Source organism: Octopus bimaculoides, chromosome 24 (genome assembly GCF_001194135.2).
Source record: "Octopus bimaculoides isolate UCB-OBI-ISO-001 chromosome 24, ASM119413v2, whole genome shotgun sequence".
Classification (NCBI taxonomy): domain Eukaryota; kingdom Metazoa; phylum Mollusca; class Cephalopoda; order Octopoda; family Octopodidae; genus Octopus; species Octopus bimaculoides.
Window position 1 is genome coordinate 21,853,941 of NC_069004.1, and position 14,712 is coordinate 21,868,652.

At 36.4% G+C, this 14,712-nt stretch overlaps 1 protein-coding gene across 1 annotated transcript in view; it reads right to left on the reverse strand.

The window, feature by feature from the left end:
• LOC106880219 (uncharacterized) overlaps positions 1-9,957 on the reverse strand; it is an 18,569-nt gene extending 8,612 nt beyond the window's left edge. The window contains exons 1-2 of the mRNA XM_014930081.2: positions 9,168-9,957; positions 2,293-2,428 (exon numbers count right to left, since the gene is read on the reverse strand). Coding sequence (XP_014785567.1) covers positions 2,293-2,428; positions 9,168-9,847 — 816 coding nt within the window. The 5' untranslated portion in view covers positions 9,848-9,957. The remainder of the gene's footprint in view (positions 1-2,292; positions 2,429-9,167) is intronic.
• Positions 9,958-14,712: the final 4,755 nt, after the last annotated feature.

Below are 14,712 nucleotides of genomic sequence, written 5' to 3' on the forward strand. Positions count from 1 at the left end.
TATATGCCGCATTCACACTCACACACAGACATACATCTTTAACGCTACAATAAATATCTCTGTTATTCATCTAATACGGTTGTGGTCTTTCATTACTGGTCATCTATGTTATCGTCGTATAACATATCATGTATATCATCATCTCTGATATATATATTTTGTGTTCGACCGTGTGACGCGTTTAAATAAAAGGAGTCCTCTGTTTTTCCATTCGTCACCATATCTCCTTTTTGAGTTTGCATGGTCGTCCCTTACAATACCATTTGAGCATTGGGGGGGGGGGCAATGTAATCAACTTAGCCCCTCCCCTGAAATTGTTGGCGTTGGACCAAAATTTGAAACCAATATTCATATACTTAAGTTTTGAAGATATACACAGACTTCTCAGATTTCATTATTGTAAACAGTGAGATGTTACATAACAACCATAACTTACAGCCAACATTTGTGTCATTAACCCTTTCGTTACTGTATTTCTTTTGAGATGCTTTGTGTTTCTTTCAATTATTTTAAATATAACAAAGAATTTAGTAAAATAACTTAGTTATCATTCAGCTAGTGTTAGGAACATAAATTGTGACTAAGGTTTGGTGGAAGATTTTAATTGAAAACTTATGAAAACAAGACATTTGTACTCAGAGCTGGTTTCAGCTCGGTTGGTAACAAAACAGTTAAGGCCACCACTGTGGTATCATTTAAACTACTTGTACTGTCTTATTACAATCAGTACTCATCTGTGTCACTGAAACATTACCAAAATGTTTCCCAACATGACTACTGAGTTATTATTGGTGTTGATGTGTTTATGCCCCCCAAACTTAGCAGATTGGCAAAAGAGACCAATGTTCCAGGCATAAAAACAAAAAACAGGTACTGGTGTCAATTCATTCGACTAAAAATTCTTCAAGGCAGTGCCCTAGCATGGCCACAGCCTAATAAATGAAACAATTAAAAAGTACATTATTTACATTTGACGGATATTTGTCCTCATCTTATTTGTTGTTAACACATTTTGGCTGATATACCCTCCAGCCTTCTTCAGGTGTCTTGCGGAAATTTCGAACCAAGCTTCTCATTCCTAAGGTATTTTTCAATGTAAGAATTGTTGTTGTTGTTGTTTAGGTCACTGTTTGGAATCGAAATCGGAATCTTGGGGTTAGTAGCCTGCGCTCTTAACCACTACCCCATATGGCGTAGTGGTTAAGAGCGCGGGCTACTAACCCCAAGATTCTGAGTTCGATTCCAGGCAGTGACCTGAATAATAAAAATAATAACATCAAAAAATACCTTAGGAATGAGAACCCAGGTTCGAAATTTACCCACACACCTGAAGAAGGCTGGAGGGTACATCAGCTGAAACGTTGTGTTAACAACAAACAAGATGAGGACAAATATCCGTCAAATGTAAAAAATGTAAATAATTCCATATCTCTTAAATATAGAACTAAATTAAAAAGTAATAGGTAAAAGGAACCCCAGAACTAATAAGACTGCTTACTCAGTTTCCATGGAGATCAAGACTACAACAGTACACTTGAATGTGATGCTGGTCAATTGCAGGGTTCAAGGCCAGCAACTTTTGAGGGGAGGAAGAAGCAAGTTGATTACAGAGATTGCCATGTTGGGTGACACATATGGCAGTCAAAGTAGTTGAACAGAAATGGAGTGAAGCCACCCTCAATGCATTGCTCCATCATAGGTCTACGAAGGTCCCTGTCAATAATCTGGGGCTAGTTTATCTTGAGACATCCACTAAAGGACTTGGTGAGATTGACATGTTGGAGAAAACATAATTGAGAGATAACTAAGGTAGAGAACCCAAATTCCATTTTCGATACCAGCTCAAGGCCGCTCTCCTCCACTGTTCCATTGACCCAAATACCTGGGAGACAATCACCAAGGACCACCCAAGATGGCAGCATGTCATCATCAAGGGAACAGATAAGAAAGAAAATAACAGACGTCAAGAGGCAGAGATCAGATGTTGAAGTGACAAAGTGCAATTCACACATCCTCATCCCCTGCCAACCTTCCCTTGCAATAAATGCTCCTGGTTCTTCTATACCACCCTTGGCCTGAACAGCCACATCCGGCACAAGCACCCATCACACCATTAGGATGAAGATGCTCAATTACTCGCTACAGATTAAGTACTTGGACACAAGTTAATGCCAATGATGATGACATGTGAGAAGGATTTAAATGCCTGCAATAGAATGAGCTCTGCTAAAAGAATTACTGAAGTACTATATGATGGATTACACTGGATCAGGTATAAGGTCTGATACTTACATGAATGTGAGCACCCTTGCCAAATCCACCCATAAAAATCCAATCCACTGAAGTTGTTTCTGAATCCCCTGGCAGAAAATAAGGTTTCTCATAATGCTTCCTCAATTCAACAGAAATTTCTGGATCACAATTGCTCCTTAGAAGAAGAAAAAGAAAATTAGTTTTAAGTAACAAAATATAACTAAATGACTGTTGTGGTGAGAGTCATTGACACCCCTGGGGGATTGGAAGAATAGACTAGCCGAACTCTTATAAGAGTAGAGGTTGGTAGTAGTGAGTAGAGAGCGTTTTGGTAGTCTCGTAAAGTATGCTGTGTGAACACATTGATCAAATCTCTGCTGCGTAATTTATATATCTAACGTGTGTACAAGGATATAAAAGTGGTGACAAGATATTCGAAGCTTGTGTCGGGTGTTTAAATTTTTTTTTTTTTGGTACGTAACCAAAGAAAGAATCATTTTAACATGAAAAATTTGTTGGCTCACATGACTCACAACAACTGCAACAGCAACAACAATAGTCACAACAAATACAACAGCAACAACAACAAAACCAACAGTTACTGGAAGTAATGTTGAAGGAGTTTGAAAATACTTCAGGTTCATTCTCATCAGACAGTGTAGCAAATTCATTTGGAGAATTTATTTATAACTCAGAAGGTACTACTTTTTCTGCATATTTTAGAAGATACAAAGAAATCTTCAAAGAAGAATGTAAAAATTGGAATGATGAGAAAAAGGTGTGACTACTTTTAAGAAAGTTATCCCCTCCTAAACACAAAAAATACTGAAATTATATCCTGCCAAAGAAACCAGGTGAGATTTGTTTCAATGAAACAGTTAATCTGTTATCGAGAATTTTCACTGAAAGAAGTTCTCTGTTCAATACTTGTTCGCCGTGTTTAAATTTAGTTAAAAAAGATGAAGGTTTTGTCACCTATATGGGGTCATTAATAGAGAGTGTGAAAAATTCAAATTAAATGAATTAACTTTGGATTTGTTCAAATGTTTAATTTTTGTTTAAGAGTTAACAGCAAGAAAAAATGCTGATATATGTTCCCTTTTATTAACAAAATTAGAACAGGACCAAAAATTAACTCTACAGGCAGTGGCTGAAGAATGCCAAAGGATTATAAATTGAAGACATGACACTGATAAAATTGAAGAAAAAGATTGCTCTTAGATACATTACGTGTTGACCTGAAATGAATAAGAAAGAAAGAAAATGAATGTCAAGACCAAATCCATGCTATGGTTACGGAGGTTTACATTTTAAAAGTAATTGTCCTTTCAAATGTCATAAATGTTTTGATTGTGGAAAAATTGGACATAAAATATCACATTGTATAGCAAAGCAAAAAAAATTCTAGACAGAATGTATTGTTAAAAAAAATTCTAAGCAAGGATCAGAAAAGAAAATATGTGTCCATAAAAATGAATAATGTGAATATCAAGTTACAATTGGATACGGGCAATGATATCATGATAATTAATACAGATACATGGGGAAAAAATAAGGAAACCTAGATTAAAGGAAACTTCAAAAATTGTGCGAGGTGTTTCAGGAAAAAAATTGCATTTTATGGGCGAAAGGATAAGTGATGTTACATTTTGTGGAAAAACTTTGAAAGCCAAAGATTTTGTGTTGAAAAATACAAATTTATTTGGAACAGACTGGATGGAATTATTTAACTTATGGGACCTACCCATAAATATTTCTTGTAAAAATATGAATGGTTTTTCCGCCAGTACAAATAAGGCATCAGATGATTTATAAAAAAACAATTTAAAAAATTTTTTCCTACAGTTTTTTCTGAGGAATTGGGTCTTTGCACCAAAACAGAGGCAAAGAAAATGCTATACTGATTTTTAAACCAAAAAGAACGGTACCTTTTGCAGTGTTGAAAGAAGTCAACGAAGAATTGGATAGACTTGAAAAGCTTGGCATTATTGAAAAAATTGATTACTCAAAATGGGTGTCCCCAACAGTTTATGTCAAGAGAAAAATAATAAAATCTGAGTATGCGCTGATTTCTCAATGGGATTAAACAAATGTTTGATGCCATATAATTATCTGTTACTTAGTCTGGAAGAAATTTTCGCTAAGTTGAATGGAGGAAAACTTTTTTCAAAGTTGGACCTATCTGAAGCATATTTGCAGGTAAAAGTCAATGAGGAATGTTCCAAATTATTGACAATAAATACCTATAAAGGGTTGTATAAATTTAATTGACTCCCCTTTGGTATAAAGGTAGCACCTGGCATATTCCAACAAATTATGGACATTATGCTTGTAGGTTTGGATTTCGCTGTAGTTTACCTTGATGACATACGTGTAAAAAGTGAGTCTCAATGTCAGCATGTTGAGCATGTTAAAAAGGTCTTCAAAAGAATAAAAGAGAATAGTTTTAAGCTCAGCGAGGAAAAGTGTGAATTTTTTATGCCAAGAATAAAATATCTAGGGCAGATTTATTGATGAAAATGGATGCAGACCAGATCCGTCTAGGGTGAGTGCAATAAAAAATATGCCTCTCCCAACAAACACTACATCACAAGCATTTTTGGGGCTTGCAAATTACTACCACGTATACATACCGAATATGCATGATTTAAGAGCACCTCTCAATGATTTATTAATGTCTTAACGTCGGAATTGTCGTTAACACATTTTGACCTGAATTTAGGAAAAGTAGTGGCAGCAGATGCTAGTGAAAGTGGTATTGGAGCTGTGATTTTACACAAGTATGAAGATGGTAGCCTGTTCATTATTGCCAGTAGAGAAAAGCTACAGTCAAATAGAAAAAGAAGTATTTGCCATCATATATGTGGTAAAAAAATTCCATAAATTTATACATGGAAGAAGGTTCCATCTGCAGACAGACCACCACCTGTTATTGTCGATCCACAAATCAAAAAAGGGTATCCCTACTCATACAGCCAACAGATTGCAGCGCTGGGAAACAATCCTCTTAAATTACAACTTCAAGATGGAGTATATGCCATTGAAAAAATTGGAACATGCAGATGGTTTATCAAGATTGATACCAAAATACAGTGAACCACTAAAAGACACAGTGATAGACTTCTAATAGTGGTAGATAGCTATACAAAATGGCCAGACATGTGTAAATGTAGCAAACTGATATCCACAGCAACAGTTGAATTTCTACATGAACTTTTGCTAGATATGGTGTCCTAGATACCATAGTCTCTGATAACAGTACACAATTCACAGCGAATGAATTTAAGACTTTTTACAAGATGTACTCAATTGAATATATTACTACTCCTCTGTATCACCCAAGATCTAACAGGCAAGCTGAAAGGTAGGTTCATGGATACATTTAAAAGAGCATTAAAGAAATTAAGAAACGACCTAGTTGATGATGCAGTATTGACACAACTCTTGAAGGTTTATAGGATAACACCAAACCCAGACACTTTTTCAGGCAAGTCACCTGTGGAACTAATGTTTGCTCGAAAAATAAAGTCAAATTCTGACAAGCTGCTACCAGTAAGAAAAACAAATAGAGAAAAGACTAAAAATATGATAGTTTTTTAATATTGGTGTCAAGGTGTTTTTCAAAATATATAAAAATGGAAGACGCGGTTGGGAAGACAGAGTAGTAACAAAAAGAATGAGGCGAAAAATGGGAACATAAAAGGCATTTAAACCATCTAAAAAAAAAATATACAGAAAAAAGAAAAGAGATACCCATAGAAGTGTTCGATGACACCTTTGACGTTCCAATGCCACAAGAAATTGAACTTAGGCGTAGCAGCACAAGAAAGAGAAAACAAACAGAAGGGTTGAAAGCAGTGCCAAAACGGAAGAAATATTAAACTTCCCTAGAAGGAAAACTTCAAAAAGGGGGATGTGATGAAAGAAAAATAAATAAATAAAAATAATAATATTAACTTCGAATGGAAGTCAATCTCAAAGGAGGAGATGTTGTAGCGAAAGTCATTGACACCCCTGGGGGATTGGAAGAATGGACTAGCTAAACTCTTATAAAGAGTAGAGGTTGGTAGTAGTCAGTAGAGAGTGTTTTGATAGTCTCACAAAGTATATCATGTGAACATATTGATCAAAGCTCTTCATGTAATTTATATATTCAACATGTGTACAAGGATATAAAATGGATCAAGGACACAGACGTAGTTTCAGTAGAGGATCAAATCCCGGTCAGGGGATCAGTTATGCAATAAATTTAAATGAGGGCTGCTGAAAAGTTTCTGACTTTGGATAAGAGAAAATACAGGAGGATCAGTTAATTATGATTTTATCATTGAACATATTCCCCTTTCAGATTCACACACTTACTTGCAGTGGTCCTTTAGTTTTTCTAAACCTTGTAAAAGAACTTTAAAGATTGGGCCCCCAACCAAGCCTTTCACAATACCCTTAAAGCCAGGAACTTTTTAGCACCCACTCATATTTTCCAAAAGTAGTAATTTCTCATAGCAGCATGAAAGCTACCTTTTCCCTAATCTGTAGTAATAATTATTTCTTAGATTTCCCTTTCTGTAAAGTAGTGGTGGCCCTGATGATGATGATGATGATGATGATGATGATGCCAATAAGGATGATGACAATGATGATATGCCTGGTAGCAAAGAGAAATAAAGTTCTTTCCCATATCATATAAACTCATAGAGCTGGTTTCCTCACCTGGATGACATGCCAGTCCATTTCAGGAATACTCTGAGTGGACTGGAGCAACATGAAATGAAGTGTTTTGCTCAAGAACACAACAAATTGCCTGATCCAGGAATCAAAACCACAATCTTACAATTATGAGTCCAACACCCTAACCACTAAGCCATGCACCTCTATACATGCTTGGTATTGACTAGAGAAGGAAGAAAGTGCTTGTTTTTGTTATTATAGTCGTTGTTCTGCTTCACCATCACCCCCACCCCAACAGGCCAAATCAAACAGAGATAAGATTGAAAGCCATTCCACTCATGACCATCTTCCTTTGATCAAGTTTCATGACACACTTGAGATCAGATAAAAAATGTTTACTGGTACACACAAAAGGGAAGTATAAAGCCAAACTGCTAAGTCATCGGTATGTAAATGCACCAACAGTTGTTGTCGAGCAATAGTGGGAGGGGGGACAAGCACTAACATAAAGACACATACACTCACACGCACACAAACATATATAATGGTTTCTTTCAGTTTCCGTCGACCAAATTCACGCACAAGGCTTTGGTCGTCCCGAGGCTATAGTAGACATTTGCCCAAGGTATAATGTAGTGGGACTGAACCTGGTACTATGTGGTTGGGAAGCAAGCTTCTTATCACACAACCACACCTGCATATAAACAAATGATAAATTACACATTTTCAAGGTGCTGAAGTTTTGGTGTGGATTTTCTAAAGTCTCAAATTATATTTTTAAAAATCAATGACACACTTAGAATTCCTTTACAGCACAGCATTCAAAAAGCACCAGACAAAATCATAAAACAAAATATCAAACAAACACAACACAAAGAATAAAACAAAATACACACAAATGCACCAATATGTGTAAGCAATGATGACTAAAGCAAACTAAAGAATCTGCACATGTCTAGCCAGTATATAGTATGAATGATTAAAGACACAACTTTCTAAAATCTTTGCCTCCATTCTAAAGTCAAATTATTAAGCACAGCTGTCCCAACAATTTTTTAAAAATAACTTAGCCACCTCCAGTCCACAAACACTCCAGTTTTTATAGGAATGTTTCCCCTCATAAGAGATGAAAGATCTGTTATACTACAAAGTAGGCCAAAAGTCATGCACCAATACATTTGACAATTATTTATGTTAATTACATTATTTTTATTATTATTGGTGTTTCGCCCGTTGCTACATTCTGAGTTCAAATTCTGCCAAGGTTGACTTTGCCTTTCATCCTTTTGGGGTCGATAAATTAAGTACCAGTTGCGTACTGGGGTCGATCTAATTGACTGGCCCCCTCCCCCAAAATTTTGGGCCTTCTGCCTAAAGTAGAAAAGATTATTATAATTATTATTCATAGGATGGCGAGCTGGCAGAATCATTAGCATACCAGGTGAAATGCTTAGTGATATTTCATCTGCCTTCACGTTCTGAGTTCAAATTCCACCAAGGTCAATTTTGCATTTCATCCTTTCAAGGTCAATAAAATAAGTACCAGTCGAGTACTGGAGTCGATGTAATTGACTACCCCTCTCCCACACATTTCAGGCCTTGGCCTAAAGTAGAAAGAATTATCATTATTCATTTTGTTCATCATGTACATGTGTATTCATCATTATTTTATTCAATTTTAAAAAATTGAAGCATGTCTTTGACAATTCCGGAGTGTATCGAACTTATTTTGTGGATGACTTTAGGCCCAGCCCGTATATTATGTGTGTGTTTTTACATGGCTCTACCAACAAATCAAAATATTCTCATTATCATCATTTTAACACTCATTTTACCATGCATACATGATTTGGGTGGAATTTGTTGGAGGCAGATTTTCAATGGCTAGATACCCTTCCTGTTGCCAATGTTCCCCTGTTTCCAAGAAACACAATATTTCTGCATGACCAGACATATTTTCACAGAATATTGGAAACAAGAGACACCACTTGCTTGGTGATGTTAAGGCAAAGAGACAGTAACATACACACACACACATGACAGGCTTCTTTTTGTTTCCACCTACCAAATCCATTTACAAAGCTTTGGTAGGCCCGAGGTTATAGCAGAAGACAATTTGCCAAAGGTGCCAGACAGTCGCATTCAGTCTGGAATCATGTAGTTGGGAAGCCAACTTCTTACCACACAGCCATGCCTGTGCCTGCACCTATAGAAATAGAAATCAACGAAAATCCTGAGTTACTTACCATCCAACATACCAAGGTAATTGACCAGGATCAAACCGAGCCCTGGCCAGGGGCATTCCTAAGAACTGAGCAAAACTTGTAAAATTAGTGTTGTATGGGAAAAACATGCATTCTTCCAAATGGCTCAGTCTTGAACTAAAAAGTTTATGGAAGAAGTTGAAATTGAACATCTTCAGAGCTGTCCAGTTAGTTGTAGCATTTTTGATCAAAACAGGATGTCCAGTATATGCATATTTTTGCATGAAGTTTTCTGTGCTGATGTTAAATTCTGTTGGCACTGAATCCATTCCAAGACACAGCTCTTCACAGTTTGAAGCTGGTCTCAATACTTCCATCAGGATTTCATTGTTTTCAAGCAAACATGGTGAGTTATGAAGCCAATCCTGAAATGTTGGTGAAAGAACAAGACAAAGGGTGAATGCAATGACGATAATGTGATGTAGTGTTTTCTTCCATTGCCATATAACCATTGTCAGCTTCCTCTCTTCAGTAAGTTGCAGATGTGATCTAACAAGACAGTGGACCATATTAATATCAATACCAGAAAGTCTTGCTTTTTCATATATTATTTCCAGTTTCCTAGTCAAATCTAACAATTGCTCTGGTTCTTTTAAAGATGTATCACTATTTTTAGTTGTCTTTGAGGGTGGGAAATTTCTAAGTCTGTTTCTGGTTACCATTCTTGTGCAAAAGGCAGAACTTGCTGTCTTTTTGGAAGACTAAAAGAAGTAAATTCAACTTATACTGCTGGAGTTCTTAGTTTACAACTAATCCTTGTGTGTGTGATGTGTGCATGTGTGTATGTGCATGTGTGTGTATGTGCATGTGTGTGTACGTACATGCATGTGTAAGCATGAATGTGTGGGGTGGTCTTTGTGTATTCGCATGTGTGTATAGAAAAGCAGCTGGCAGGTGTTATGAGGATGATAGGAGCATGTCAATAATGTAACAATTAAGTCACGTTCCACACTCAGTACTACATTTCAGGCACATGCATGTGTGTGTGTGTGTGTGTGTGTATGTGTGCATGCGTATGTGATTCAAATAATTGTTGACTTTATTTTCTATCTAAACTCACTTAAGAGAAAGAGAGACAGAGAGATGTGCAATGAAGAAGAAGAAGAAAAAGAAGATGATGAAAAGAAGAGAAGGAGGTTAAGTGAGTCATGTGTGTGAACCATCAAATAGTAAAATGAGTTTGTGTATATTCAGATGTCTATAAAATAGATACTTTTGTTAATTATATAAAGGAAACAAAATGAACCAACAAACCAGTATGGAAAGTAGACATAAAATTATTATGTTGATGATGATGGTATATGAATGTGTGCGTGTTTGTGTGTGTGTGTATGTGTGTAAATATATATATTTTTTTATACATATATATATATTTAAGTGTTGGGTATGTTTCCTAGAAGTATGCCAATAAAGCACATTCACTGTCTATGGCTACCTGGTATCATCCACAATAATTACATAATTGTTGCTGGTTCTACTTCAGGAGATCTGCAGTGTACATTGAGTATAAAACAAACGATAGAGATGGAAAATGGAATACATGGGAAACTTTATTGTTCACAATGATTGTTTTGACACATCCTGCATCGATCCCTCATGGGTGGGAAACTATACAACTTGCTGTGGTGCACCCCTTGGTGCAGAAGCGTCTTGTCAGGTGACATAATAAGAGGTATCTCGTTAAATGAACTCTGTTTCACTCGGATTAATACAGCATGTTGTTAGTGTCCATAGTTTAAGGCTGTTGGGCCAATATTATTTTGTTAGAATGCTGGACAAAATGCTTAGTGACATTTTGTCTGTCTTTATGTTCTGAGTTCAAATTCTGCCAGGGTTGACTTTGCTTTCATCCTTTCAGGGTCAATAAAATAAGTATCGGCTGAGCACTGGGGTCAATTTAATTGACTTACCCCTTCTCCCAAACTACTGGCCTTGTACCGAAATTTGAAACCAATATATGAAACATTGGAAGATGTTGTCCTATAACTTATTGAACTGTCCTACCCATGTCAGCATGGAAAGTGGACATAACAGGATGATAATGGTGATGATGATAATATATGTGTGTGATGACAGTTGACTTGCAATCCCATTTCCTTTTGAGATGTAGTACTCCCTGTCATAGGTTCTTACAATGAAGACATATATCACAATGTCAAGACAAGAATCCATCTCCAAGACACTGACATCACGTGAATGGAGTACATAACCATGTAGGCAATGGGGGGGGGGGAATCACAGCAGCTCCAGTGTACACCACATCTTTCATGTGACCTAACAAGTGGGGAAGCTATGAATGTGGCAATATTTCATTATATGTCCATACAATACCCTGGCATCTGCAATGAAAGACATACCATTTGCTTGTAGTTGTAAGAATTTTGAGGTTTGACTTCATCATCATTTAAGCCCACTTTTCCAGTGCTAGTATGAATTGAATGGGTTGCCACAGTGCATTCTCATTAAATAGGCTTTGGATCCCATCATGTTCATATATTACCTTACATGGGATGATTTCTTAAATTGGATGCTCTTTTTATCACCAATCGTTTTACAGAATGTCCTGGGTACACTTTACCATTGTACCAGCACTAAAGAGGTTGCCATGATCTTAGCAACACTTAAGAGCCCCCACTACCCTGTGTTGCATTTGTTTCTTCACCAATAATAATTTAAAAAAAGACCCCCTCTTGCCTGCTTTGTCTCCATTTATTTGTACTATTAATTCATACTACTTGATAGGAAGAGCCAATGTGAGAGGATGATAAAAGAGAGAGACAGTTACATGATGGTTGTTGGTAAAGAGACTGGATAGAAATAGCATGAGCAAGAGAGATCAAAGTCTAAACATGAAACATCCCATAATGGTGGGGGAGGAGAGAGAGTGACAGGTGAAAGATAGATGTTCATAAATGTTTCTAACTGAAGAACAAAGCCTTTGAAGACAGAGGTCAGTCAGTTAAATTAACCCCAGTAGTTGACTGGTACTTTATTTTGACTTAACCCAGAGGGATGAAAAGCAAAATTGTCCTCAGCAGGATTTGAATGGAGAATGCAAAATGTCAGAACAAGTATCTCAAAGCATTTTGCTTGGCACTAACAATTCTGCCAATCTACTATCTTAATGCATACCAATAAAGAATTAAAGAGGAGTGGAGAGATATATGAGAGGGAGAGAGGAGTAACAATAAAGATGGGAGATGGTAAGAGAGAGAGATGCATGCCAATTATGACCACCACCACCATTATTATATCCATTTTACCATGCTTGCTTGGGTTGGAAAGGTCTTGTCAATCAACACTTCACCATTTGATGCAATCCTTTGCTGTCTCTTACATCTGTGTTAGACTCTTGTGAATAGTCTTCACCTCTTCATCTTTTTCCAGAACTTCTGATTACTTGGAACTCTTAGCACTTCTTTATACAACTTACACCTGTCATAGGTATCACTTACCAGCACAGTTTTTTCTTTTCTTACACACCGTTTGATCCTTCTTGTATCCAGTTTTCTCTCAGCTGATTTGTGCTTTGACATTTGTTCACACTAACATCACACAACCAGTGAAACATAGTCATCTCTTTCTTTCTCCAGCCTTCACGAATTCTCTTTATTCAGGGTCCACATCCCACTACTGTGCAGTACAACACTTTAAATACAAATACTGCATTTTCTAGTAGCAAGTTGACATAGTATATAATGTATATGTAGTGTCAACATTCAAGCATCATCACTATCTCTCCAAATGCTGCTGCATTTCACATGGAATTTTTGATCCTCCAAAGTGAACCCATCCCTTTTGGGCTGTAAATTTTGGTCTGAAAAGTTTGACTTGTAAACCAGAATATACAGTGTCATACAATCTGCTCCTCACACAAATAAAGAATCTTTCTTACTCTGCCAGCTATACTTTTAGAACACCCACCTTCACTGCAAATTATAGACTGCTGAGTAACAAAAGTTACCTTTTCTCGGGTGTCTTCTGAACATGAGATTTATTTCATGCGTACTTTTACTGTTAATTTCTGTGTATCTGCCACATTTGAAGATTACATATTCCCAGTCTGTGATCCCATGACATCTTCTGCACCTATGGTTTACATAGGGTCCAATATTGAATTTCTACCTACTCTTTTTCTGCATATCAATTCTGGTATTTGATTGGTACTTTATTTTATCAATTGTAAAAGGATGAAAATTAAAGTGACTTCCAGGCATGGTTTGAACTTACATACTATAATACTGTGTAACAATTTTTGTCCTTGGGTAGCAACTGTTATTTCCTATTTGCTTACTTCTAGAAAGTAAGAAAAATGGTTAACAGTTCCTTTTGTTACATTTATTCAAACCCCAAAGAATCCTTCTCAACACATGGCTATGATGCTCCCCCTATTACTCTTGTTCATGATCAGAGATGCACATATTGTCAGTCACTAAGGAACATGCTCAAGTGGTTAAGGTGAATTTGGTATTGAGCAGAATATTTGCTGTAATGATAGTTCTGCTTCAGCAACTCAGTGCTGAATCTGTCTGAAATGTAATGGAAAATAGGTCAGTTTCAAAACATTGATGTCCAGGTTACAAAAGCAAACATTGACGAGAATAGTTACCATTTCCTTTGATTTCTAGAGAGAAGCAAATAGGAAATAACACTTACTGACCAATGACAAAAAAAAAATAAATGTAACCAAGATATTTTACTCATCATTTATGCCACTTCACCACTCTTTAAAAGACCATAAAGGCAACAAAATTATATTTTTAAACTCTTTCAATACAAGCTCATCTTCAGTTTTATGATACAAAACTTCTTGTTTTAAACTTCCTATTTAAATTTATATCTATCATTATTTTCCTTTGTAAGAATCTTTTGTGTCCCAAAATACTGACTTGAAAAACAATAATGAATTATTTTACTTCTCAGTAAAATTCTTGCTAGTTTTCAAAATGAACTTACACACATTAGCAGTGCAGTATTTTGTTAAAGAGATTCACAACAGGGCTAAACAGAAGCACAACATTAATTACTGGATTGGTGGGACAGAGTTTAACTTGGCTCCAGCAAGACTTGAATTCAGAATCTTTAATCTGATTTTCTATTGTTTCCCCTGTTCAATAATCACATCATAGCTGATCAGATCAAATTAAAGAAAACTGTTTCCATTGATTTTTCAATTGCTGCTATAGGAAAGTTGGTTATACATCATTAGATGTACACCTGCTTTCCTATATTAAATTAGAATGAACAGAACGCACGAACTCCAAACTATCAACTCAACAATATTTATTCATGGTGGAAAATATACAGCTTTAATCTTGTTTGTTGAGGCGCCTTCTGTGTGTGAGAACATGGTTGTTGGGACGTTGATGTGAGCTGTCTAGCGTAAGTTCGAAAGATGGAGCGAGCTAGACACGTCCATGCTCAATCGCTGGCCAGTAAGAAAGAGACAGAATAAAGCGGGAAACGCTTGGATGTTGAATTCCACGCATGCGTGAGACTACGCATGCGCACGGCGTTACTACACTAC